A 26,985-nucleotide genomic window follows, 5' to 3' on the forward strand; every position below is an offset into this window, starting at 1 on the left:
ACAAGATATTATCTGAAAGTGGGGAAAAGGAAAAGTACTTAAGGTGCTTAAGGTCACATTTTTCTCTGTAGAACATCCTGAACTGATACTTAGCAATGAGCTTTCATTTCTGTTTGCTTACTTTTCTTCCAAGAACTGTAGTAATAAGTACTGTTTTTCACATGGCATAAGTGAATAGGGTACAGTACTGAAAGCACAGTTCTTGGCAGAGGTTGTCAGAGGGTGTGTCTGCAGGTGTTACTATTATAGGATGGCTGGAAAAGCAGGGCAGGCTATCCCAACTTCAAATCCTTTTCTGTTGACTCTGCCATAAATATTACAGAATGGCACCTGAATAGCTGCACACTTGTTTTTCCTTATAGAATCAGCATTTGTCAGATTGCCTACCTCTCCCACTTAGTTAAATACTTAATGTCATTTATTTTCTGTTGCTTGCAATGCTGAAGAAAATCACTACTTCAGTTCAAACTAACTGGTATGAAATTCTGTATTTTAGCCGAGGAATGAAGTTTGAAAATGTTCAAACACTGACTGATGCCATTCATGACATTATTCTTGACATGAAGTGGTGCTGGTAGGTACTTAACTGTTTTCAGGCTTGTATTAAGTTCTTTCAGGGGAGAAAAGTGCCTATTCAGAGGCCTTGAATTTGTTGTAACTATATGTTTTGTGGTTCCAAATTTGTGTCTCACTGTGTACTCGGTGTTCAGAAGCATTACTTTTCTATGCACCCAACAGCAAAAATTCTCAGGTTCTATTTTCTCCTTGAAGTTTACTGCCTTTAGCATTTTTAAGGTTTCTTACATTTATGGGAAATGCTCCTTGCTTGACCCATAAAACATAGAGCTAAATCCCTACTGTTGAAAATAATGTTTTCTCAAAGAGGTGAGAACAATGGTAATTAATACTGAGCATCACATGGTGTGATGATGAGTGAAATCAAACTATAGTCCATGTGTAATATTTTATGTGTCTGTAGGGGCTGGTAAACTACACTGCTTTCACTCAATTTTATTTTTTTTATCTTGAAAGGGTTGATCAAGCTGGTGTGATTTGTAAACAGGAAGGAATTTTTCGAGTTAACTGCATGGACTGTCTGGATCGTACCAATGTAGTGCAGGCTGCTATTGCAAGAGTGGTCATGGAACAGCAGGCATGTATAACTAATGTCATTTAAGAATTCAGTTCCTCAAGGTTTTGCTATTATTCACAGGGAAACACACCTACTTGTGTGACCTATTCCAAGGTACTTGCTTTAGCAGGGAGGTTGAATTTGGTCTCTTCCAACCCCTGCAGCTCAGTGAAGTTTTTGTTACTGAATAAAGCTAAATTAACATCTGCTGGAAAGGGTCTTTGCAAACTGCTTGGAGAGCCATGAGGCTGCTAATATAACTCAAAATCGTTTTAAAGCAGCGGTGCCTACTCTCCCTTCAGAGAGGAAGGGACTGTCTGTTCACATCTTGATCAATCTTCTGTTTGGATTTAGTCATTTCAGTTTAAAATGTGCAATAACATAAAGTTAGTGTCCCAGACAGTTTGATAATCTGCCCTCTCCAGTGTGTAATAGTACTTGTAAATGTAACTTAGGCTGGGGGGAATAACTGAAGCTTCTAAAATGAACAAATCTGGCTGTACTTAAAGCAAGGGATAGAAAATAGGGTGGGCCTTCCATAAAGACAGAGATTGAATGGCTCTAACCCTTTTATCTGGCAGTTGCTGTTTGCAGATAATAAACAGGTTTCTATTTCCATTACCAGTGTAAATTCAAAAGCCATCTTTCTAAATAGATGATTGCATGGAACGTGGAGAGGTCTTTTTTAATAATTATTGTAATATTAGCTGTGATGTGCTCTGTCCTTCTCAAATTATAGCCAAAGCACTTCAGAATCAATTCATAACTGAGAAAATATTGGGAGTTGATTGACATGAAGTGGAATATTTACAATTACATGCATCTTTCCTTTGTGTCTTCTAGGACCTGTAGAATTAGCTTTACGTCAGTTGGGAACTTAATGGGGTTTGCAAAGTAAATGAATAGCCTTGTATCAATTTTAACCTAAGTTGCAAACATACTTGAGCATTTTTAATTCTAAATTGCAAACTGGGGTTTGTCCAGGAATCACTGCAGTAGGTCTAACATTTAGTGTCTCCTGCAGTTACATATAATAGTATTAATTTCAGAATGGGAAACTACAGCTTTACCAATTTAATATGTGGAGAAAGAGACTTCAGTTGTTATACCTGAGACTTATCAGGGAAAACCTGAAAGTACTGGGTGTTCCGAAGAGCATGCAAGCCTTTATTATAAACACAATATACCAAGTTGCTATTGAAGTTTTCTTTTGGGGAAGGAGTGAGTCTGAGGATGGAGTGACTATATTGGCTTTAGTGTCTACAAGAAAAATCTTCATGGCATGCTTCTTTTCTTGCAACTAGAAAGAGATTCCATTTTATTTCCAAACCTTTGACTTTCAGTCTTTTGCAATAAAAGTAATTAGCTCGTTTAACCTTTTAGAACTTTAACATGGATAACAGGTCATGTTCTCTTGATATTTTCCATAAGAAGGATTTATATTAACAAGTATGTCAAATTCCAGCTCAAAAAACTGGGTGTGATGCCTCCAGAACAGCCTTTGCCAGTGAAATGCAATAGAATCTACCAGATAATATGGGCAAACAACGGAGATGCCATAAGCCGGCAGTATGCTGGCACAGCAGCCTTGAAGGTAAAGGGTCAACTGTTACCTGTTTTGTTATGGAGCAGTGTGCTACATTTTAGTTTTTGCCTCCAATGGAAAGCTGTCTTATGGAAGAAGAATTATCCACCTACTCTGTTTTCCTGGCGGAGACTGTGGCCTTTTAACTGAAGAACATTTTGTACTAAAACTAGGGAAGACTTGAGCATCCAGGTGTTTTTTGGAACTGCTGGCTCTAGATAACTTTATTCTGTTTGTTTCATGTCTAGATGCATTGTTCTTAGGTGAGCTAAGAGTTTAAGATTTATAATGTGCTTTACTTCTATGTAAGCAGAGTTAGAGTACTTTTAAGCACAGCTGAGGTACTTCAAAAGTACTCTAAGGGACTTGATATCAGGCTATGTAGATAGTAGGATGATAATAATTTAATTATTGTTCCATAAGTTTATTTATTTAGTTGTAGTACAATCTAATAAGATAAGAATCAGGCATGAAGTCCCTTCCTATCCACTCCTTGGTTTTTTAGATGTCTTTGAAAAACCATAGACATAGAATTGAAGCTACTTCCTGTGTGTTCCATTGAAACAATTTCTGCCATCTGGTACTGGAGAAAATGTATGCAGGAGGAATTCTTTACACTTAAATCTGTTTTTAAATCTCTCTACTAAACTTTGATTTATTTATTAGTTGTTTTTTTTATTGCAATCAAAAACTGCACAACCCTCTTGTCTTATTACTAGTATTTGGCTTTAACTAGATAGAACTTGATTTAAGGCATACATTTTTAGCTCTTCTGCTTGAGATCTTCTTGCTGGATGTCTCTACTCACTATTGGGGTTAACATTTTGATTGTGAGATTTCTTTCAAATTAAAGGTGAAATATACTTGATGTTCATAATAGTACTTATCAGGATTTTTAGAACTACTCTACACCAGTTCTCAAGTTTTCTGAAAATAATCAGAGTCCTCTAATGAAGAATTCCTCTAATGAAGAATCCTCTAATGACTACTAAAGCTGCTTCTTACTCACCTTCTAGATCACAGAAGGCATAAGAAGGCATAGAAATTTGTTTCTGAGGCAGTGTGGATATATACTGTTTTCTTTCAGTATGTTGAACTTAGCTTGCTTTAGTCGCAGAGGCAAAAAAAGATGCAAACCATTCTCAATAAGCTCCATTGTTTCAATAATGTTTGTGTAAGATTCACTGAAGAGTCAAATGATGCCGTAAGAAATACTTTGCTTTTCTAGGAACATTTATTTTCAATTTGTCTATGGAAATAGTTATTTGAACATTACTGCTGAGCTGTCGTTTGTTCAATCTGGAGTATCAGGATGCCAGAGCTTTTGAGCTAAGTCTGCTGCTTCTGAGCTGTGTGTGTGCATGACTTGCATGTTCTTGTAACAGGGTGACTTCACAAGGACTGGTGAAAGAAAGCTGGCAGGAGTAATGAAGGATGGAGTAAATTCTGCAAACAGATATTACCTGAATCGTTTCAGGGATGCTTATAGGCAAGCAGTCATAGGTAAGGATAAAACTTCAGTTGAGCTAGATTATTGTGCTTAAGTCTGTTCAGAATCATCTTGGCTTTATCTTTGACTGCTTTTTCTATGTGCCCCTGGTGTGTGTGTGTGTGTGTGTGTGTGTGTGTGTGTGTATATATGTATATGTGTGTGTGTATATATACATATATATAAAAAACATTCATTTCTTTGCAGTAGACACCAAATGAAACAAGCATTTGGACATTAAACACAACTCAGTTCAATGGAATTATATGTAGGATAAATCACTATAGAATTGTTCCTAACTTAATTTTAGCGTTTATTCTCTTGTGACATCTCTTAGACAAAGGAAGGTTCAAATTTATGTGGGAAAGCTTTCGTAATTGTAGATACTTGAAAAGTGGTTAATTAATCTTTCTAACAGAATGTTGCCTGAATTGAGAACTCTGTAAGTATAATTTTGTCTTCTGTCAGCAAAAAAGGTTACAGCTCACTTTTTTTCAGAACCACTTGAGGAATTGACAAAGCAATTCACAGACTACTGTTGTATATTGCTGAACTGTTGGCAGCTTCTTATTGATATCTTGTGTTTTTAAATCTAGACTTGATGCAGGGTATCCCTGTAACAGAGGATCTCTACTCCATATTTACAAAAGAGAAAGAGCATGAAGCCCTGCACAAAGAGAATCTGAGAAGCCATCAGGAATTGATTAGTCAGCTGTTGCAGAGCTACATGAAACTGCTTTTACCAGATGATGAAAAATTCCATGGAGGATGGGCACTTATTGATTGTGACCCAAGGTTTGTTGAATGAACTGACCAAACATAACTCACCAGCTGCTATCACATCTTCTGTTAATTACTTCTGACAAGTTATATAACTCTGATAACTGGTATGTTTAAACAAATGCAGATGTTCAGCTGTGAACTACAGTTGAGTAGTTGTAAGAGTAAAGGTCTTACAAACATTGTGTTTTATCTCAGATGCCATAAAAATGGTGGGTGCTTGAGTTTTTTTTTTTGAAAAATCATCTGGCTATATGTGGAAAATGTGGTAGGCGGGACTTCTAACTCCTCTTAATTCCAGAAGGGGCTCTTTGATCTGTATTTCCTTACTGCTTTGTAGAGGAAGAATAACTTTACTTCAAAACCGTATTGGATCATGTTTAATTCTTGTGTAATAGATGAGTAGTAGGAAATCCTAGGTGGCTCTTCATGATGATAGTGAGCATAAATAAATTCTAATTTCATTATATATAGGATATAGTCTCCTTATCAAGTTCAGAGTATGCTAAAGTATAATAAACAATGGTTAGATCTTCTGCAGGCTAAACTTTAACATCTAAAATAGCAAAGATGTGCATAGACTCATCACTTGGATTGCCTGAAATCTTTTTCTCTTAATCTGTTAGCATCTTAAGCGCTTGTGAGAGTTGATTTTTTTGGACCTGATACTGACCTACTGAGCTACTATATACCAAGTACAAGGGGTCATTGTAGAAGAAGGTCCCTGACACATGCTGTAGATTCATTACAGTTGTGAAAGGGAAAACCATTTATTTTTCTTTTTCTCCTCCCTCAGTCTCATTGATGCCACTCATAAAGATGTGGATGTTCTGCTGTTGCTTTCTAATTCTGCTTACTACGTGGCCTAGTAAGTTATCAGCTTCTCTTCCTTTGTGTAGTTTACTTTTACTAGCTTTGTTTCAAATTAGTAAGTTTTAAACTCCGATTCTTTTTCTAGTTACGATGATGAAGTTGACAAGGTGAATCAGTACCAAAGGCTAAGCCTTGAAGCACTGGAAAAAATAGAAATAGGTAAGAATACATAATGCATGTGTTTCTTGAATGCTCTTAACAACAGCTCGCCCAGTTAATGCATCTGTAGTCTGCTTTGAATAGAAACAGCAAGCCTCCACGTGTTGCATCCTGTGCAGTGCATCCTAGACATTTGCTCTCTTACTGATAAGACACTGGAGTTCTTTCACAATCTTGTCTTCTGGTCCTGCTTGTAACGGAAGCTTTGATCACTGGTAGGGCTCTAAAGCAACAACAAAAATGCAATCTCAAACTCCTCCAAAAAATACGTAAGCACCAAAACCAACACCATCAATTCATCAAACCAAAATGTCTCAAATGTCAGTAACAGATTAATCAAATTCTGTAATCAGTTACAGGTATGTGTATTTGGTGGACTTCTTTATTTGATCCAAATACAGCAGTTGTTTCTCAGTTGTTTTTTAGATCTGTTTCATAGCTTTTTAAAGTTTGTTCTTTTTTAGTAAGGTTTGATAAGGAACGTGCTATTTTGGAATTGTTTCATGTTGATTAACTTCCATTGTTGCCCCCCTTCCTCTGTTAATGAAGTTAAATCATCCATTACAGAACGCCTTGTGATTTTATCACCTCCTTGTTGTAACTCTCACTATGAATGTATAATTCCTAAGAACTCTTTGGAAAAGTCTGCCTCACTTGTGGATTTCCACAATACAGGAAACACCTTGATTTACCAATTAAAGTTGAAACAGCAAGATCAAATACCTTGCTAAAAACACATAACACCTCCAGCTGTTCAGTGATATAGGTACCTATAGTGCAGTGAAAAGTTGAAGTACTTGATTTAAATCGTGAAACTTATGTTACTGGTGAATACATAACTTTCTCTCTTTAATCTTCTCAGAAACATTTCCTAAGGCATAGGACGGAATAGATACAGAATTTTTCTCCTGAGAGGATGGCCTATAAGCAGGCAGGATTATAACACTGTGCATGAAGTCTAGTTGCTCTTTGAAAGTAATTGATAACTTAATTATTGTGGAAAACCTTTCATTTAAAATGCTATTTAAAGAAAACATGAAGCTGTTTTCTTACTTGTTTAGGTACAGTCTCCATAATACCTTTTCCATTATTCCATTCAAGGATGTTTCTAACTTTTGTTTTTAATCAGGGCCTGAGCCTACTCTCTTTGGCAAACCCAAGTTCTCATGCATGAGGCTACACTACAAGTACAAGGACACAAGTGGATATTTTCACACCCTTCGAGCTGTGGTACGCAACCCAGATGAAGATGGAAAAGGTTTGTTTCTTGTGTAAAAGCTCTGTGTGTGAAAGTGTACTAATTATACCAGCTTTCCCCTAGAAAACCTTTTCCACAGCTGTTAAAAGTTACCCACCATAAGTTATTTTAATATAACTAACTCTTCTACTAGGGGAAGTGGAAGAAAGCTGTATGTCCTGTGTGTACACTGAACTATTAGTGTTTTAACAGAGAAAAATAAGCTTCAGATATGGTTTTAAAGCAATACTTTCATCTAGAATGAAGACATCCAATTTTGGAGTAATGAAGATGTAGACATGAGGATAAAACAGACTTCATATTGGCTCCTAATGAGCATAAGAAATTGGTTTAGTTAGTGAAAGCAACATCTAGAAACGTTCTTGCTTCTTGTTTAACTAAATAAAAGACACGCTAATAGGGAAAACCATCACTCTTTACCTGGAGCACTGAATTTAGTCAAGAAGGATTTAGACTAAGTGTAATCATACGTGTTCCTTCTGCACATGTATCATGGCAGTGATTCATTTACCCCCAGTGCCCGGTACCTAGTGCTTAAGGAGTGTCTATTTCCTTAAGGTTATTTGTAAGCTTTTAATCAGTTGCGACTTGAGTGTAACTACTCTAAAGAATAGGGGAGGGAAAAACCCAACCTTGATTAAGTTACAAAAAAAAAGTCTAATTTTAGATCTTGGGATGTGGAGATGTCAAGTTTTTAAATCTGACAGGCTGCTAATTGGATTTCAGACACCCTTCAGTGCATAGCAGAAATGCTGCGAATCACGAAGCAAGCAATGGGATTAGATGTGCCTATTATTGAGAAAAAGCTGGAGAGGTGAGTGCTTTAATCATGCAAATCTTTGTCCCAGTTTTGCTGTCCTCAGTGGCTAAGATTACAACAGCAAAATGTGTGATACCTAAAAGAAACAATCCTGCTTCTAGCAATTGTGCTAGATATTAATTTGTTATGGTGCTTTCAGTGGTTGCTATCTACAGATGCTTTCTTAAAAGTACAAACAAGAATACTATTTTGTACATTTGTGACTACATAGAATATTTGCTATCAAATGTAAGTGACATACTGCAAATTGGGTACTTCATGATTAGTCTGAATTTTAATTCCTAGCTGAACTTTGATGTCTATTTTACTAGTTCTGTAGTTAGGGGAAAAAAAAATTTTCTTAGATTAATTCCACTGAAATGTTAAACAAACACAGAGAGTGTTTTGGGTCTTGTGTGAAGAACGTTGATAGAAGATGAGGTGACATTTAACTCTTAAGAATGTCTTAGATTAGTGAACAGTGAGAGTTGGTGTTTTTAGAATTTACATTTCTTTATAAAGCAACAGAAATGGAAAAGAAAAATATTGCTAATGTCTTGTACACCAGAATGTAGTGATGCAAGTACTTAGTCTGAGTAAATGCGAAGTGTCCAAGGCTTTATTTTTGTTCTTACAAGAAATAAAGCTTCTATGGTCTAGAAACAGTTAACACAAGAACTGTGGTATGAAGTTTTAAAAACAGAAATGAAGAATATAGTTTATTTCCCAAGACATACAGACTTCTGTGCCTAAGTTAATAGCCTGTTTTCTGAGGATCTAGAATCTGAACCAATGAACACCTGTGTATTAATCAGAATGGCACATAAGTTTTCATTTTTGCAAGCTCACTGAGAGAAATAGTTCTAAAGTACTTCTTTCAGATAATTTGTCTAATGAGATATAAACAACTTAAAAGTAATTGGTATCTCCAAATACTGGTGAGGTGTTAGAAATCATTTAAAAAGAACAGTGGAGTACAAATAAGAGGAAGGCTAATTGATATTTAACACATTTTACTAGTTCATTCCAGTTCAAACTGCATGAGCTAGAAAATGTTTTTTGCTTGACAGTTTACTGCTGTGCTGTACAACACATCAGAGCGTGCATCTCAGTAACTTTCTTATGCATCTGATTACTGGGCTATCATTTCAATTTCTGCTCAGCTGGAAAAAGAAGCAAGAAAATTTTGTTTACAGGCCCTAAATACTGATTTTTTTATTTTATTTTTTCCTAAATCTCTATATTGATTGCATCATAAACAGAGTAGGAATTGTAAGGACACAGACATCAAATCTGTTTCATCTGAAACTAAAAATATTTGCATATTTTGGCCTTGTTTGGATTCCATTCTATCACACTCTTGTTTTTGATGTTTTTAATTTGATGAGCTTATATGGGTACAGTTTACGTATGGAAAAGAATGCAATTTGTAAAGTGCCAATCTCTATGGAAATAGACTGGAAAATGGTGAATACTTGGTGTTTATAGATGAAATTCTCTTAGCTAGACACTAGAGATTGGTTTTTCTTCCAGGAAGAGCAGCAAACCTCACGAAGACATCATTGGCATTCGCTCTCAGAACAGAGGGTCCCTGGCACAAGGCAAGAATTACTTACTCAGCAAGTTTTCATCTCTCAATCAAAAAGTGAAACAAACCAAATCCAACGTGAACATCAGCAATCTTCGGAAGTTAGGCAGCTTCACCAAACCTGAAGTGAAAGTTAATTTTTTAAAACCGAATTTGAAAGTTAATCTTTGGAAATCAGACAGTAGCCTTGAAACTTTAGAGAATCCAGCAGTAGATACTAAAGTCCATGCTGAATCTGATACAGAAATGTCAGATAATGATTCTTTCCACTCAGATGATTTTCTGACGAATTCTAAATCTGATGAGGACAACCAGTTAACTGACTCTCTAGAGAACATAGGGCAGATAGATTATGTGCTGCCTAGTTGTGGTATCATTGCCTCAGCTCCACGGCTGGGCAGTCGGTCCCAGTCTGTAAGCAGCACTGATATGAACATCAGCATTCATGTTCCATCTGAGATTCATGTCACTCAAGCTAACCAGTCTGACTGTGAAGATGTCCCCGTACCTTCTGCTGACAGTGCAGAGATGGAATTTGCTAAACCTATTGATGTGTACTGCCAGAGGTTTGTACAGGATGCTCAAAACAAAATGTCAGATGCTTTGGAGGCAGAGACTTGCTCTCAAGAGCCACATCACATAATAAATGAAACCAGCAATAATACGTGTAAGAAAGCAGAAAACAAGACTGAAACTATCACAGGCATTCCTTCCAGGCCATCCAAGCTGGATGTACAATCTTCTGAGCCAAATCCTCAGCTCTTAGCTGTTGATGGGACCGACTTTACTAAATCTCACAGAAGCCCAGGATCTGCTTCTGCTATCTCTGAGACAGGACTCCACACAACTCCTTCTCCAGCTGACGGTAGCAGCAGCAGAGCTGTATCTCCTTTTGCTAAAATTCGCAGTTCCATGGTCCAGGTTGCTAACATCACACAAGCAGGATTGACTCAAGGAATTAATTTTGCTGTGGCAAAGGTCCAGAAGAGCCCTGCAGAATCAGAAGCTCTAAATGAAATCAAACAAAAAGAACTGAAAGAAATGTTTACACAATGTCAGACACGAATAATTCAAATTTAGTTGTTAATGAAGTGTTCTTGTTGTGGCTTTTAATATACCAGTACTTAAAAAAAAACAAAAAAACAACCACCCTAAAAAAAAACTTTCAAAAACCCAAGAACCCTATATTGGAGTTCACTGTAGCATTAACTGCTAATGAATAATGGGATCAAAAATATGGATTACTTGTTTACAATAAGTGCAAGGGATGCAAATGAATTTGGTTCTGGCTTCAGAATTTCCTTAGGCAGCTGAGACAAAAGAAGGGTAAATCATGTTTGAACAGGTAGTTTAGACACTGGGACTTAGTAAGCATGCTGTTTATCTTAAATCTGTTGCACAGGTGTTTTTTTTTGGGATTAATTTTGTAGCTCTTCTGACTTATGTAGAGAATATTTATACTAAAATGGTTGTTATACTGCACTTCTGTGACTTTACTTACCTTGCACTGCACCAGCAAAATAACTTCTTAATGGTAGATTACATGTTATTTATTTTTGGACTAGTATTTTTACTTGTTTCCATTGAAGTTTTAGATGCAATTTTCTATGAATTGTGCCTCTACAATGAGAAATGTGCTTTTTTTTTTTTTGTATTTAATTACTTTAATCAGCAATTAAGACTTCTTGCTGTTCTTTTCTTTCCACACTACCTGGGCCTCTTTCAGTAAAGATATGATATCCTGATACAATCTGAAATATCCACAATCCTGCAGTGCAACTTTATCTTGTAGATCTGAGGTAAAGGGAAGTGAGGCAAATGCTCTTTTTTTTTTTCTAGATTAAAGCTGCTCTATACCCTTTATCCAAATTCTAGATAGTGGCAATATGCTCAAATTTTGAGTTAGTGTAACACAAGACCAGCCAGATACCTGAACTTCAAGCATTGTGACCCACCCCATGCTGTCACTTTCCTAGTATATTCTAACTGTCCAGATGGAAAGATCTAACTAACTTCTAAAACAGAAGGCAAGTGTTTCATAAAGTCAATGTTGATATCAGAGCATAGTTGTCTTTTATCTAATCAAAACCAAATTCATTACCAGCTCAAGCTTTGCGTACTTGCAGAATAAGGCTAACCTTCCACTCATGCTGGGAACCAGGTTTAAAAAAAAAACAAACAGCACATGTATGTGTCAAAAGATTATTCTCTTCCAGAAATGCCTTGCACTGCCATCCTAGTGTAGGACATTACCCAAAAGCAGATGTCGCTATGCTGTGGTTCGTAACTCTACCTACTCTAACCACTGTTATAGAGCCAGTGCCTCTCTGTTCTAGTACATGTACTGTAGATAGGCTGCACGTGGTGTTTTTAAAAATAGTGTCATGGGTAGGCTAGTACAGTGTCTTAGGACTTGTTTATCTGAGATCATTGTCTAATCTTCATCTAAACTCAATTGTCTGAAACTTTATTTATTTGTTTTACTGAAGTGATGTGGTTTGGGTTTGGGATTTTTTTTTGAGTGTCTATACTTGTGGCTCTATTTAAAATTAAACTACTGCTGTATTTTAATGTAAGCAACATATATGAGATATTTTAATAAAAAAATAGAACCAAAAGATGCTTCCTGGCATGTTGTCAAGGTATATGCTACTATATAAGCCTGGAATTTTAAGTTTCAAAGGAGGGGGTAGGTTGCTTTGACCCTTTATTTGGCAGAGACCTTTTATCATTTTCTCCTGGAGTTGCAGTGCTAGAACATTAGCTTGAAGGGAAAAAGTCATAGATACGTCCATAAAGATGCTCCTAAAAAACTGTTGAAGACAAGACACGGTACTTACATAGCTTCTAGGGGAGGGAGAATTCCCACATAGCTGTAGTAGCTGGAAGAAATTGTCATTATTTTGGTAGGAAAGGGAAACTGACCTATACAAATATTTGCATTCATACAAGCACAGAGGGGCTGGAGAGGACCTTAAAGCTCATCTGCTTCCACCACCCTTACTTGGGGCTGGCTGCCACCCACCATCCAGCCTGGCCTTGACCGCTTTCAGAATCTGTCAATTAACGTGTGATAAACATTAACATACTCTTAATGCTTGAAATAGCTTTCAGTTTCAAGGAGGCCTGATATTAAGGCAGAGGGAAGAGCATGTCTGAAAGTGGTAAGACTAACTCACCTCATCTTGGCTAGCCTTCTAAATGCTTTGCAAACAGGAAAAGGAAGCTACAAAGCATCTCATTGCAACTGTACAGCCAAAACAGGGTTTCTCCATGCTCCCTCCATATATTTCATCATGGAGTGAGGAGCACTCTCAAGTGTACATACCGCACACCCACCCTTACATTTCACTAGTTGCTGTTGTCAAAGTTATCTAGCAGCTTCAGAAAGTATAGGAAGCAGCAGTGTGACACTGCACATTGGAGCTCACTTCTTTCTATAAGCTGTCTTATTTTCTTGAAGAGACAGTACCGTAACAAAATCGTCATTAAGAAAGCATTTACAGGCTGTATTTTTGTACTTTTCCCCAGAGTGGAGCCAGGTTTTAGATAAACACATCTTTAAGCTGAAAAAACAATATTGGCTGAAGTCAAAAAGTGTATAAAAAAAACTTTTTTATAATTGAGTACCATTAAGTTGCAGACAAAAAAAAAACAATTTCAAATTGCTTCTGCTGTGCAGCTACACCATTGTGCTTGGAACAGAAAATGCAATCAACTAGCAGCTTCTTGTTAACACTGTCTCCTTCAAAAAGTAAGGTGGCTTAGGCTTAATGTAAAGTTCACAAAAGAATATTTAGTCTTATCTAGAATTAACTCTGATTCATATACTTTAAGTTCTCCAGGGAAAGAAGCCCTACCCTTGTACCATCTTTATGGATTACTCCATATTAGTTCAGTATTTGACTCAAACCACTCTTGTTCCACCAGTTCTGCAAGTCATATTAGGGCAGGGGGGATTCTTGTGACCATCAGTGCAAACTGTACAGTATTAAGATGGAGACCATTCTTAATACTTAATTGATATTATTCATACAAACCACTGCATTACTAATAATGTAGATAGTAAGATGTGGCTTATATGAGTACATAAATATCAGTTGTCCCTGTTATTCTGAAATAGCTTGAAGTGTACAGCTCATTAGAGGGACTTGTAGGTTAGTGAGAGTTGTCTTTAAGTACAATAAGGATTAATTTCATACTGGAATCTTAGATAATTTTAAATTGATTCTTCATACTGCACTATAATCAGTATTATTCTGCTGCTCAGAGGGCAACAACACACCTTGCAGAGCCCTGGCTGCCTAAAGTCCAAAGTTAAACTTACAGAAACTGCTCAGCAGCAGCCTCTGGTCCTCCAACTTACACAGCTAAAGAATTATACCATACTTATTCCCAAGCAGACTCCACCCCTGCTATAAGGGCAACGGGTTACATTTTCCTATTGTTAAAGGAAATGAATTTACACAAATTCAGTATTAAACTTTAATATCAAATCATTTGCTCAGTGTTACCAATTCTCAATTACAAAACAGGCTCCAAAAAAATTTCATAAAATATGTTTAGCTGGCTGAACAGAGATAGTGTGTTCAGATTGCAAGGGTAAATATCCATAATATCTTGGTATAAATTATCTACAAAAAAACTGGTATAAACAATATCCCAATCTTAGTATGGGTTCCATCTAGGATTAGACAAATTTTTATCATGACATCCACAAAACATTAAAGTTCATTTCCATTAACACACTTTTGCTGCTGAAGTCTGGCTTTACGCAGTGCCTCCAGTTGTTTTGCTCTCAGCCACCTCTCTCTTGACAGTGTCGTCTGCCCCGCGCTGAGAGACAGGAACCTGGATGAGCAGAAACAGCAGTTAAGGAAGAACTTGATGATTTCACACGTGGTAACCTAATGCAGCTTAAAAACAATTGTCAGTATCTTAGAAACTGGAAAGCAGAGGATGAACTCTACCTGGTTAAGAAACTGACAGAAACAAAGGAAAAAGATTCCTCACACACCTGCCTTAAAGTGCCAGCATTAAATGAGTTTGGAGAGAAGACTTTGTAGCAAACTGGAGCCAAACTAAGAGCACTACCCACCTTGCTACAAGCAGTGTTCTGTGCAGGTCATCAGCAGTTATGCTCTCGGGGTCATTCTTGCGCATCTCTACAAAGTCTTCTTCAACTGCCTATAAAGAGTACAGCAAACAAGTGGCAACAAAGGAGGTTCAGTATTCAAACACCATAACTATCCTTAGACTACAGGAGAAACGTCAGGAAATCAGCCTGGATAAAAATAGGCTTGCTCATCTTTGAATATAATTATTTTCAAAATGAGTTTTTGCAAGCAGGATGTGTATGAACTCTATCCACTGAAGCACTCGTGAGTACAAACCCTTGAAGGCACACATATCCATGACAATAAAATGCTTCTTTATTAAAGAACTTCCAACAATCACTGCCTGGGAGAGAAATGAGCAAGTACAGTAACATATTGAGGCACTTTCTATCTGAAGATGGAGTTGAAAAATCAACTAGTGAAATCTTCCATACCTTCGTCACTTCATCAGATATGCTATAATCCAGCAGTCTCAGTAAACTTAGGTAAATTCGAAATTTGTTCAACACAGAAGGGAGCACTGCAGTTAGGAGGCTGTTCACATACTCCTCCATGTTTGGTGGAATTATCTGTGGTTGTAACTGGACTTGACAATCTGACTGAAAAATAAAATTACACATCATCCCTTTTCATATGTTTTTTCTACTCCAAGATTTAACCTCCAAGGCAAAAGTCTCAGAATTTAGGCAAGACAATTCCTTCTTTAAATAATTAACAATTCCCTTTGTGAAATCCAGCATGAAGTTTTTATTCAATAAGTCAGTTACCCTTTGAGACAAATGCACAGTTTCTCAGTTTATAAAGCTGGAATGCAAGTGGTCAGAGACACGTAACATGAGGCTACTCTGTTTTTCAAGGGGCAATGCCAGGCAAACTGCTCTTTATTCATACACCCAACCCCTCTTGAAGCTGTTTTACAATAAAGCTTTGAGAGTAGTGGTCTATCTGCAGGCTCTACCCAATGTTGTAATGCCCTAACTTCAGTCACTATCTTGCCATCAGTATTCAACCAAGAAGCAGGAAAGGTGACTCTCTTACATGCATCACTGCTCATAAGATAGTCTTCCTGTCTTCATTTGTATCTTCGCTTGTCCCTGGAACAGCGTGCTCACTGTTTTTAAGTAGCTACTAGCAGTAATTATTCCCCAAATTCAAAAAGATCTTGCCATACCGGTAGGAGCGATCGGCCCTCTGAGGTGATAAGAACGTTAATATTGCATGGGAATTCCATCTGGTGGTAACTGAAGTCATAATCCACTTTCTGCCAAGTTATCAGATTACCCAATGCTTTTACATTCTGCACACCTAGAAGAGCAAGAAAAATTCTGACAGCTTTGACTCTGTTTTTTCAAACTGATTTAAATACTGAGCAGTATTTCATTGTTAGATGCTGTGGTTTGTTGTTTTGATTTTTGGAAACTAATAAGGCAAAGAATTTTAATAGTTTAAATATTTTCTTCACTAAAGTTTTGTTGTTTGAGTAAAGCCAGTTTAACAGCCTCCCCTCCCCCCAAAAATACATGCAAAGGCTCAAAGCAAATAAATAACTTCCACTAGTAATAATTTAAAAAGAAGTTATGTTTTTCAGTAGTATCTACCCCAAATCTCAGCCTGGCTAATTCTGCCAAACTTTGAGCTGCAATGGGACAGAGCACCAGTCATTCATTAAGGAGGCCCAGCAGTCTTGCAGCATCACACAGTTCAGGTAATGTGTAAAGGTAGCATTGTTCTTTTAAAGTAGTCACTTCCAGTGACATTAGTCTTTCCTCAAAACATCATATATAGCCATATTATACATTCTCCAATTATTGAGCTTCTAGAAGGTACCACAATTCCTCTTTTATGTAGGTTATTACTTACAGCTCTGTAGAAAGCACACTGTGCAACACTGCATCAGCTTAAATGACAGAACCATCCATTTTTTTCTATGAAACAATAGCTAATTTTCTATGCCCCACATTTAAGTTGGGTTTCATGGGATGGTTTTCATATATGCAGTAAGTGTATAAAAGCATAAGGCAGTGTATGCTCTCCCCACACCTTTGCCTCACAGAAAAGCCAAACCATTGTAATGGTTCAGAGGTGGCGAGGTCTGAAGACTCATTCAAACCAGCAGCCTCTTCCATCAAGCATGAGACACACTGCCCAGAGCACTCTATGACACAATCATACCAAACGAGGTACCGTTTTGTTTCACTACAGGTCACCTGAGGTCTGGGACAGATAGTACTCCTTAATAAAGGGATTCTTGGGGGAAAAAAAAAGTAGGTGTAGGACTTTTCATTGTAGAGCTACTCGTTCTGACTCAATGCAAGTACTTCTGAGCAAAACAGCAGAAACTTCCAGTAAGCAAAACCAAGAGATCGTGCATTAAGTTGTCTGGAAAGGCAGCAGAACTAGCAGCATTCTACTTCAAGCAATGAAATAGACTATGGAAACCACCAACTGTTTTGTAACAGAAACTTGTCACTGGGACACAATTAGCACCACTGTCTTTAAATATATATACATATATTAAAAAAAATTACCTTTTGTGTCAAGCTGTCCTTGCTCAAGCTGAGTCTCATCTATGACAAGGGAAGTGTTGCTGGCGAGCTGCAGTATTCCACTGACCAAGCGATTAGCTGTGTAGTCTTTGCGTGGGATAAATCGTGAATGGTTCATGGTTTCAATCGTCATTTGTAGGCGATAGGACTGCAATGAGAAAAGAAACTCATTGCACATCTCCTCTCCTCTCACCTCCCTAGTAAGTAATTTTTTCTTTAGCAGGAGCTGCAACTGTGAACCTCCACAGGAAGTAAAATAAACTTGCTGCCATAATACAGAACACATTTTATTCCAAACGTCCAAATACTAAAGGCTTAAGAAATGTTGAAAAGGTAGATGCATCTGTCTGACAGTTTAATACATACGAGGATAGGACCTGTTTCCACATTCACCTTATACAACTAGGATAATACAGGCTTCAACTGGAAGGGAGCCTTTTTTTTTTTTTTTTTTTACCTGCCCCTTAGATGGAGATCAGCAACTTTATTTAATAAGTTACAGTCTATTTCTTTTGGCCAATTACCCCAACATTTATGACTAAAAACACTGCAACACTGTGATGCTATTCTTACAGCTGGGACGAGCTGCTGGATGATGCGGTAGATGTGCTCTGTGAAGATGCTGTTCCTTGGACATCCACTCAAGTTGACTGTGAATTTTCCCAGAGGAAGCACATCTCGTCTCGCATAACTAAATCAAAAAAGAAACATGGTCAGGGAAGTATCTGATTAACAGAGTGATCAGAGATACTTCTCAAACTGAGCAATCCCTCTTATCAAACTGAGTGATATCTGTGATCAATCTCTATAGCTAGCAGGATTTCAGTACTGATATATACATAAATAATAATCTAATTTTTGCTCCTTCTCCAGGGTCCATGGAGCTAAATTAGGCTGAACTCTGCTTTGGAAGGCTTTGCAGCATTGCACAAAAGCAGTATCTTTACAGTGCTTGTGATATGTTCTGTTTTCCTTCTGCTCTACTGCAAATACTCCGTGCTTTCTCTTTCTTATTGCTCAATTTCCCTCCTTACTACGCTTGTTCATTTCCTTTACCTGCCCTCAGCTTTCCTCTCCCTTTTCTTACTGTACGTCTTCTGCCAGTTCTTGACAAACTTCAAATTTTTTTGTGATAAGAGGAAAAAAACTAGCATGTGATCCAAACGTCAGAGTGTTCACAGCCAGAAAGAACAGTGTGTACACTGTACTGATATTGTACCTCTGTTTTCAACTTTTATCTAGGAGATTTTTTTCCCAGCTCTCAAAGCAACGCTGAAAGGATGAAACTGGTCTTTGAACAAAACCTTCTGGTATTGCAGAGAATGAAACCTGCTAATACTGCCTACTACGACAGGACAACTATCTGGACTAAGTACTGCTCGAATAAGTAGTTTCTGCTGTTCATTTACAGAATGGTGAAGAACCCCCAAAAAGAAATGTCTTTTAAAAGACGAACACGGAAATTCTCAAACATCCAAATACTTACACTGTAGAGATGAGATGCAATATAAGGTACTCAGCAGCTAAACTGTCTCCCAAGAGGGCATGTGTGAGGAACCCAAGCAACTCTGCTCTAACTGGTGACAGCTCAGACATGAAATTAGACACAACTGATAAAAGAGCAGAAGACAACAATGTCAGAAAATGGGCAGTTCTTCACCCCCTCCTTTTCTTCACATAAAGCTTGTTTTCCATTACAGTCAGATGGAGAAAAGTGGTTACTCCAAGACAGAAAAATAAACATTCATTTATTTACCCACAAAGCAATTACTGGCTCTGGGAAACTTCAGTTGCACAGCATTTCCTTTGAAATTACTTTTTTTTTTAATTAAATTAAATAAAGTTATAAATGCAAATAATACATTTGCAGAAGTCTGTAATGCTTGGAGTCAAATTTCTGAGATATATAGCATAGTGATACCAAATGAGAAACAAAAAAAATCCCTTGAGCAGAGCTCAAAACAACCAATACAACGTATGCAGGGAAGGGATGAAGAACAACAATTAGATGTTTAAGTGCAGGAATTACCAACAAGAAAACAAATAGATCAGCCACAAAGAATGGCAAAGTTACTTAAAACCAGAACTGTTTTTTCTTATTCTCACAGCATTATGATTCCTTATGTTGCACATATGTTTACTTACACTGCAGTATTAATTTGGAAATATAGTTTTCCAGCAATTCATTACTGCATTTGAAAGCAAATGGAATCTTACAGCCGAACAGCTTGGTAAAGTCTTTGAGGTTGTAGATGCTAAGTATGTTTCATGTAACTCACATTTAGTTCAGAAAAAGCAATACGTAAGTATCACATAAATACAAACTCTCGTGTTTTGAGCTGCCTGTGGCATTGAATGGCTCTTCCACTTTCACAAAATTTAAATACAAATCTCATACTGATGCATTTGTCTTGAGCAAAGAAATACTTGTCCACGTGTACCAGCAAACGGCACATTTACAGGTGTGTAGAGTGAAGTGTACTCACAGGTTTTACTCTCTTCTTCATTAAGGCAAGCAGGCAGTAATGGATTAAGATGTTGCAATTTATGTGCCAAAATCACATGGATTCTGGGGACTAATGAGGATGGAGGACTGTGAACTCTCTGCTCTTCTGCTGTGTCCATGCACTCCATAGGATCGAGGGTTGAGCTATCCCTAGGAAAGGGCACAAGCAGACTTGAAAATACTCCAAACATTTTTCTCCACCTGAGCACAAGCCGTTGGAACCACGGCATGAACACAGCATGTCTGTTCCCAGCATTTATTCCCAACACTTGGTAACTTCTGTATTCCAACTATAGGAACTGTCTTCAGGGTTTTTATAAACATCAAATACAAAAATCACAATTTATAACCAATGACATAGAAACACCAAAGCATGCTTAATAAAGGAAGTTGGATTCTATTAGTGTCAGAAGGATAATGGATTCTTACATTCCTGGGGAAAAAAAACACCTAAAACAGACCACATTTATTATTTGCTGCATCACTTAATAGGGTGCAACTTCACATCAAGTGTTACACACTGTTCTATTCAGCAAATATGAATATTATATATATCCAGAAACTTTACAGAAAATATGTATGACTTTGTTGTTGTTTTCTGCCAGGCACTGCCAATGAGAGCTTCAAGGCAGTCCCATAACAGCTGTATTGGTGGCTGAGAGAAAAAAATCTGAGCGTACTTCAACTGTAGCTTGCATGTGTTACCTCTTAATTTAGAGTTCAGTTATACAAGGTTTGTCTTCTCAGTGGTGCCCTACAAAATCCCTTCCAGGCCATTTTCATTTGTTATGTACAAACTAAAATCTAAAGGTGACTGTATAATATGATGGCAAGGATTGGTACAAATTTGATGAACTTTTACTAGACTTAAAAGCTGAAAGGCTTCATTACTTCAAAGCCTCTCCAACAACCCTCTGTCTCTTTATATAAAAAAAAAATCTTTTGTTTAGACTCTGCATTCAAGATGTTGCTAAATGCCACCACGTTGTTTATTTGTGATAGAATGACATGCAGAAAACAAATAAATAACTGTATGACACCAACTGATCTGTCAGTGCAGGATTAGCTTTCTGTCAGACAGATGATAGCCAAAAGCAGCTGACCAGGCTGAGTTACTTTTAAGAAGCTGGCACTATAAAGGACTCATACTGCACTCTTGATATTGGATTTATTAAAAGGATAAACAAAGTTACTAACATAAATAATTTATTTGTAGCACAACTGCTCAAGGCATTAGTAGTATCTGTGTTAGATTAGTCATTAAGATTATTTTTAAAATTGATTTGTTTATAACTACATTTTTTCAAGCAAGTAAACATAGAACAGAAGGTGAAACCAGAAACTTCAGAAGTATAATATAATACACCTTAATTAGCAGAAAATAAACCCAGCCCTATTTACAATCACTTTAGTCACTTCCACCTTCTATGAAGACACAAATTTTGAAGTATTCTACAGTTCACAAGAGTATTAACTATAGTATATTTTATCATTTTAAAGCCTACTCAAAAACTGCTCCCTATTTATTCACTATTCATTCAGCCACTGATATTTTAATAGGCGTGAAAGTGTACAGAACTTAGCTACAGAAATAGTTTCTGCTTTAAAGACTGTGTAACAACGTAGAAAAACATGCATAATGAACCCAAGTCCATGGATGCTTCAGAGTATAATGGATTTTAGTTTACAGGACTGTGAATTTAATGCTTTCCATATCAAGCTTTTAGGTTGCAACTGAAGAGATGAATATTATGTATTCACACACTTCCCTGTCTATGTTAAAGGGACAAACAAAAATAATTGGCATATTAACATAAATGTACTTCACTTCAGAAGCACATGCTACCCAAGCCTTACCTCTCTTCATTGTTCACTATACTCAGCACTGGATCCACAGACAAAATACCATACACCTCCAGAACATCATTGACTTTGAAGGTATCCCAGCTCTCATACACCTGTCCGAGAGAAGGAAGTAGTGTTAAAAGTTTCATAGACAACATAGAATCAAAGACCAGATTCAAGCACAATACAGAGATCTGCTGTGTTGTTTTTTCTTTTCCTCATCACAAATTTCTGCTTAAGAGGGCAAATCCTAGAAGCAAGTATCCAGAAGCCAGTTTCTGTGAGACATTTGAGCAGTTAGGAACGGACTTTTCCCCCTGCCATTTCAGACTGTCTGCCTTATAACTGTGCTCATCACCTCTCTACTTTTCTTACCTTTACAAGACATGCTGGTCCTTTCTCCCCTGGCAATGGAAAATTTAAGTCAAGAGGAGGTGAACAGTTGGGAGAAATGAGATGATGACCTGCAGAAGCTTCAGTTTCTAGTCTTTTTGGCTCCCCACATCCATGACTATCACCTCCACTGCCTGAAAGCAAAGGATTCATACACTCCTTAATAGAAGAGCAAAGTAAACAACTCACTGCATCAAGCAGTGAGCAGAACATAGAATTACACTAATTTAACAAGCAGCCAAACAAAAAAAGAGCATTTGTCAAAGGATATTCTGACTCAAAATAGCAAAGTATCACAAACATATTTTACATTACCAAGATAAACAGGTGAGTGGGTAAAATGTGTGTGTCTTAAAAACTCCAAACATGTCCAAACTACCTCAGTTTCAACATGTGATGCTTCAACCACATCAACTAATTGCTTCTAAATTGTACAGGTCTGCAAAGGCAATATATTTCTGCAGATCAAGTTTATAAAACAGATAATCCCAGAGGTGAGAATATACATCAACAAAGCAGGTTGCATTAATCATCTTTAGATTTTCAGCAGTAAAGAAACATTATGAAAACCTACTCTGCAATTCATCCATCTAAATACAAAAACCTAAAATGCAGCAAGTGAACCTCATGACCACGTAACACCAAACAGAAGATAGCTTTTTCACTTATGGGATAGCTTTTTCACTTATATGGGATTCGTCACTTTGAACTAACCATTTTCTCTTGTTCAAAAGACGTGTCAAAATGTTCAGAAGACCCCTATGCCAGTTTAAGTGGTGCCTCCACAAAGCAGCAATAGAAAAAATAATTCACAAGTTGTCCACAAAATCAGTAAGCAGTGCACACCATCTTAACACTGATCTAAGGTCTAAGAGCCTTCTTTAGCATGCTACAAAGCATCTGGTATTAATCTGCCTCCTTTGTGAAACTGAATCTGTAAGTATCACAAAAGAAAAAGGTGAGGCTAGAGGGTATTCTTTAGAAATACAATATTTTTTGTAGCAAAGCAGCACCCAATTAAGATGCAGTCCAGTCTCAATTTAAACAGTAACATCCAAAGCAAGAGAGAAAAGAAATGAATTTTCTCAAGATTACCATGAAACATGCTTTACAATTAGAAATTAAAAGAGAACTCCTAGAAAAGGCAGCATACAAGTTCTGCTGAACAAAATATTTATTTTAGGAATTATTAACTGTGGGAATTAAAACCAACAAGTCATAGAACAATGCCCAACAGCATAAGCTCTCCCACACTACTTAAGCCACTGATGACGTCTACAAAAACACCAAGTTGGTTATGAGAGGCTGCATTAACACTGCTGATTCAAACAATTGCAAATACTTCCATTTCTAAAAGTTGAATTTCTGCAAAGCCTGACAAAATGCCTTAACTCTAGTCATCAGTAATGACCCTTACCCATGTGTTGCTCTTTCTGTTTAGATGGATGTTGTTCCATGTCCTCATCTTCCTCATAGCTCCTCTTGTGGCGACTTGGTGTGTAGGATGTTGAAGGACTGACTCGAGCTTGGCTGGCACTGATATACGCGTAAAATTGAGGATTAAGGACAACACCACACTCAGCTAAGAAAAATTCAGGGAAAATAAGCTCTGCTAACCTGATGTCATCTCCTATTTTGAACAAAGTATTAGAAGCTTCTTCAGGCCCAGGCAACATGCTGGTTGTCAAAGCAAGACTACCTGATACAGTTATTAGGATTACTTAGAAAAGCAATACATAGAAAATGCTGACATACTTGTAAGATGCCAGCTGTGCTGCAGGTATAAATGAGTTTTGCAACATCTAATATACTGGTGTTTTCATTAGCATGTGATGTACAAATGTTGAAATGACTTTCAGGCATTTTCACACTAGTCAGGTTCACCTGAAATTTCCACTGCTGCAAGATTTTGACATGAGCATTCCCCCAAATTAATTCCTAGCAATCACCTATTCACCAAAAAACAAACAAACAAAAAAAACCCCACCAAAAACCCACCATAATCAAGCACTACTGGCATTTTCTGCCAATGACAAGCAGTTTTCTTAAATTCTGAATTCAAAATGTGAATTATCAAGTCAGATTTACCAAATTCTCATCATACCCACTCCAAGAATTACCGTCTAACATGCTGCAAGTGTTTCTACAGGTGCTTCTGTCACTCTTACTATGTAGCAATGTCTTGGTTTCACCAGAAAACATCAATGAACGCCCAGAGCTCAAGTTAAGTCTCCCATTTTCTAAAGATACACAGATATAAATTATCAGCAATTTTCAAGAGCCTTCCAATCATTACCTGTCCTGATTCACTTAAAGTGAAAAAACAAAACCACAACCCCAAAACTAAAACATCACATAAATTTGTCTCCTTACAGCTAATGAATTAATTGGTGATAATGTTTGCATAGCACAGCACTAGCTCAGAGAAAAAAAGATATTTCTTTCACCCAGGCTGATTCACCAGGCACTGGAACGCAGTAGAATGTCTGTCTTTCCAAGGTGACTGTTTGTGAGGAGTTCATATCAATTTCCTGCTGTGGCTAGAATGCCAATAGAAATAACAACATTAAAAACCCAATTAGTGACTTTTCTGTTTAAAACTAAATATTCACATATTCAGCTACTTAGCCAGAACTCACAACATGCCTGATTACATATTATGAAACAATGAATCTAAACAGTCTGAAATGCTTTCTGTCCCACCCCACCCAGTAAAACAAATGTTAATTAAAACAGAATTGACTTGAACTTTGCTGTAGTTCGAAAGCAGACAAGCAATTAGGAATACTCTGCTGTCCCAATCTGAGATTAACTTTCAGTTTTTAAAAAAAACTTATCTCCAGGAGCCCACTGTGAGCACCAAATTTCACTGAACTTATAAATCATATCTTTCCAACTAATACTTCATCCCAAAATGTATATAACTTGTGTAACTTACCCCACATTCTGCCACATCTCTGTATTTACCAAAATGCAAAACCTGTCAAGAAGGAAAAAACAATGCAGTCATTCCCTGTGTGCCAGCAGCTTGAATATGATTTACATCTAAATTATTGCACTTAAGTCCTTCAAAGATATATATTTTTAAAGCGATATTTATTTCCTAAATTCCCCAAGAGAATTATAAATATTATTATGTTACTGATGCTATATAATAAGCTACCATCAGACAGTGACAGACTCCATAGCTTTAGCTCTGAAACACGAGAAATACAATGACTAGGAAGAAGAAAATGTTAAGCATTTACAGAAGAATAAGTCAGTATTTCACTTACACGTGCGTTTGTGTTTGGGTCAACTGTTTCATATACACCCATATAAAACTCAGGATCAAACATATCTTGAACCATACAGCGAAATTTCACTAAACTGTTGGGCTTCAGGTAATGTACAGGAACATCATTCAGCGATGGGACCTGTAAAAGAAAGTTTTTCCTAAACAACTGCCATATAAGCATTAAGTATCACCATGAAGTAAGCAAAAAAGACCAAACAAACAAAAAAAAACCCAACAACATTGCAAAAGCTGTCACTGCCCCTTTCTTATCATCTTATACATCCCACTGCTAACTTGCTTGGCTCAAACCTTGAAGTGTTGTCGTTTCTAATCCAATTAAGAGTGCTCCAGGATGCCATTTTTGTCATCCTTTTACACTAACGCATCATTTGAACTCAAGTGTGTATGCTTTATTTTTAAATCTGAAGCATGGTTTTCCTTTGCTGGACTTCTAGAAGTTTTAGCAGATGCTATTCTTCCTCAAACACAAATATCCAAGCAGATAATTCTTCAACCCACCCGAATTTTGCAGCATTATGATAGAAGGACGTGAAAGAAGAACAGTTTGAACACTTCCTGTGTACATTTATTGCAGACCAGCAGGGCTGGCCTCCAAATATGACAGTGTTTGTCAGCTCCTGCCACCTACTGGATCCCAGCACCAGCAGGCAGCACTCAGCAGGTGGGGCCCAAGGCAAACCAGCACACTGGAGCCAAGAACTGGGGCTGCTGCAGTATCAGTCAGGAATTTGCATCTTGGTTTTACATACAGACTAAAGCAACTGAAATGTAAATAATCATCACAAAGGCCTAACGTTCAGAAGTGATATCATGAAAAGGAAGAGCTTCTTAAAAAGATATCGCTGTAACAATTACAAGGTACAAGAATGTAACTTCAGAATTGTGTAACTCAACGAAAATAACAGTCTTACCCAATTAGTAGCATTATTTTCCTTTAATTTCTCTTTGAAGTAGTCAGTTACCTTCTTCTCCCAGTCGGAATTTGGAGTATTTTGGGCTACAAAACAAGGCACATTTCCATGAACATTTGCATCACACAACAGGCTCCTATTCAGCACCGTGCTAACACAGTAAGCAATTCAAACATTTATCCCCATTCTGGGCAAACAGCTGAGTTCTAAACGACTTTATGAATGTTACATTGTGCCCAGCTCCCCATCCCACGCCCCTGTGACGAACTGAGACAACAACACACAGGCTGGGCAGCGCAGAAGGGCTCTGAAATACAGCAACACCCCCGGGTAGGTACGACTGGAGGAGCCGAGGCACCACTTTCTGCTGCGTGAGGAAGTTTTCTTTACTTCAGTGAGCTTTTAGCTCAGATCAAGCCTAGCACCGAGCCTCAGCTACAGCACCGGCAGCATTCATGGGGGTACAGCGAGCAGCAAGCCCCACGGACAAGGCCAAAGGAAGAGCCCTCGTTCTCAGTGCTGCCTCCAGCTCCAAGCCCGTGCACTCGGGTCTCGCTTCCAGTACTTCTTCCTGCCAGAGGAGCGCACGGCTGCAGTACCGCTACCCCGAAAAACACACGTGGGTACGCTCTACGCTAAGTTCTGAAGCGGATCGCCCGGCTAGGACAGCCCTACAAGCCCCGGCACAAGCAGGCAGGCCGGCCGG

At 37.6% G+C, this 26,985-nt stretch overlaps 3 protein-coding genes across 3 annotated transcripts in view; 2 read left to right on the forward strand and 1 right to left on the reverse strand.

Annotated features, from left to right (window-relative positions):
* The window catches only part of INPP5F (inositol polyphosphate-5-phosphatase F), a 35,677-nt gene extending 24,867 nt beyond the window's left edge, over nt 1–10,810 (forward strand). Inside the window, exons 12-21 of the mRNA XM_031554598.1 lie at nt 497–574; nt 1,033–1,153; nt 2,598–2,726; nt 4,103–4,220; nt 4,803–5,001; nt 5,783–5,854; nt 5,945–6,018; nt 7,148–7,276; nt 8,003–8,090; nt 9,609–10,810. Of these exons, the coding sequence (XP_031410458.1) occupies nt 497–574; nt 1,033–1,153; nt 2,598–2,726; nt 4,103–4,220; nt 4,803–5,001; nt 5,783–5,854; nt 5,945–6,018; nt 7,148–7,276; nt 8,003–8,090; nt 9,609–10,743 (2,143 nt within the window). The 3' untranslated portion in view covers nt 10,744–10,810. The remainder of the gene's footprint in view (nt 1–496; nt 575–1,032; nt 1,154–2,597; nt 2,727–4,102; nt 4,221–4,802; nt 5,002–5,782; nt 5,855–5,944; nt 6,019–7,147; nt 7,277–8,002; nt 8,091–9,608) is intronic.
* Nucleotides 10,811–14,134: 3,324 nt separating this feature from the next.
* On the reverse strand, nt 14,135–26,447 carry MCMBP (minichromosome maintenance complex binding protein; the record flags this gene model as incomplete). The annotated part of the gene is made up of 15 exons (XM_010714937.1): nt 14,135–14,514; nt 14,762–14,850; nt 15,215–15,379; nt 15,952–16,085; nt 17,309–17,474; nt 17,900–18,017; nt 18,813–18,936; nt 19,813–19,982; nt 21,690–21,790; nt 22,053–22,204; nt 23,488–23,617; nt 24,509–24,610; nt 25,009–25,050; nt 25,346–25,486; nt 26,280–26,447. Coding segments are annotated over 15 exons (1,929 nt in total), but the record flags the coding sequence as incomplete, so codon positions are not given.
* A 287-nt stretch (nt 26,448–26,734) lies between these two features.
* The window catches only part of BAG3 (BAG cochaperone 3), an 18,330-nt gene continuing 18,079 nt past the window's right edge, over nt 26,735–26,985 (forward strand). Inside the window, exon 1 of the mRNA XM_031554599.1 lies at nt 26,735–26,902. Coding sequence (XP_031410459.1) covers nt 26,735–26,902 — 168 coding nt within the window. The remainder of the gene's footprint in view (nt 26,903–26,985) is intronic.

This window comes from Meleagris gallopavo, chromosome 8 (assembly GCF_000146605.3).
Source record: "Meleagris gallopavo isolate NT-WF06-2002-E0010 breed Aviagen turkey brand Nicholas breeding stock chromosome 8, Turkey_5.1, whole genome shotgun sequence".
NCBI classification, from domain to species: domain Eukaryota; kingdom Metazoa; phylum Chordata; class Aves; order Galliformes; family Phasianidae; genus Meleagris; species Meleagris gallopavo.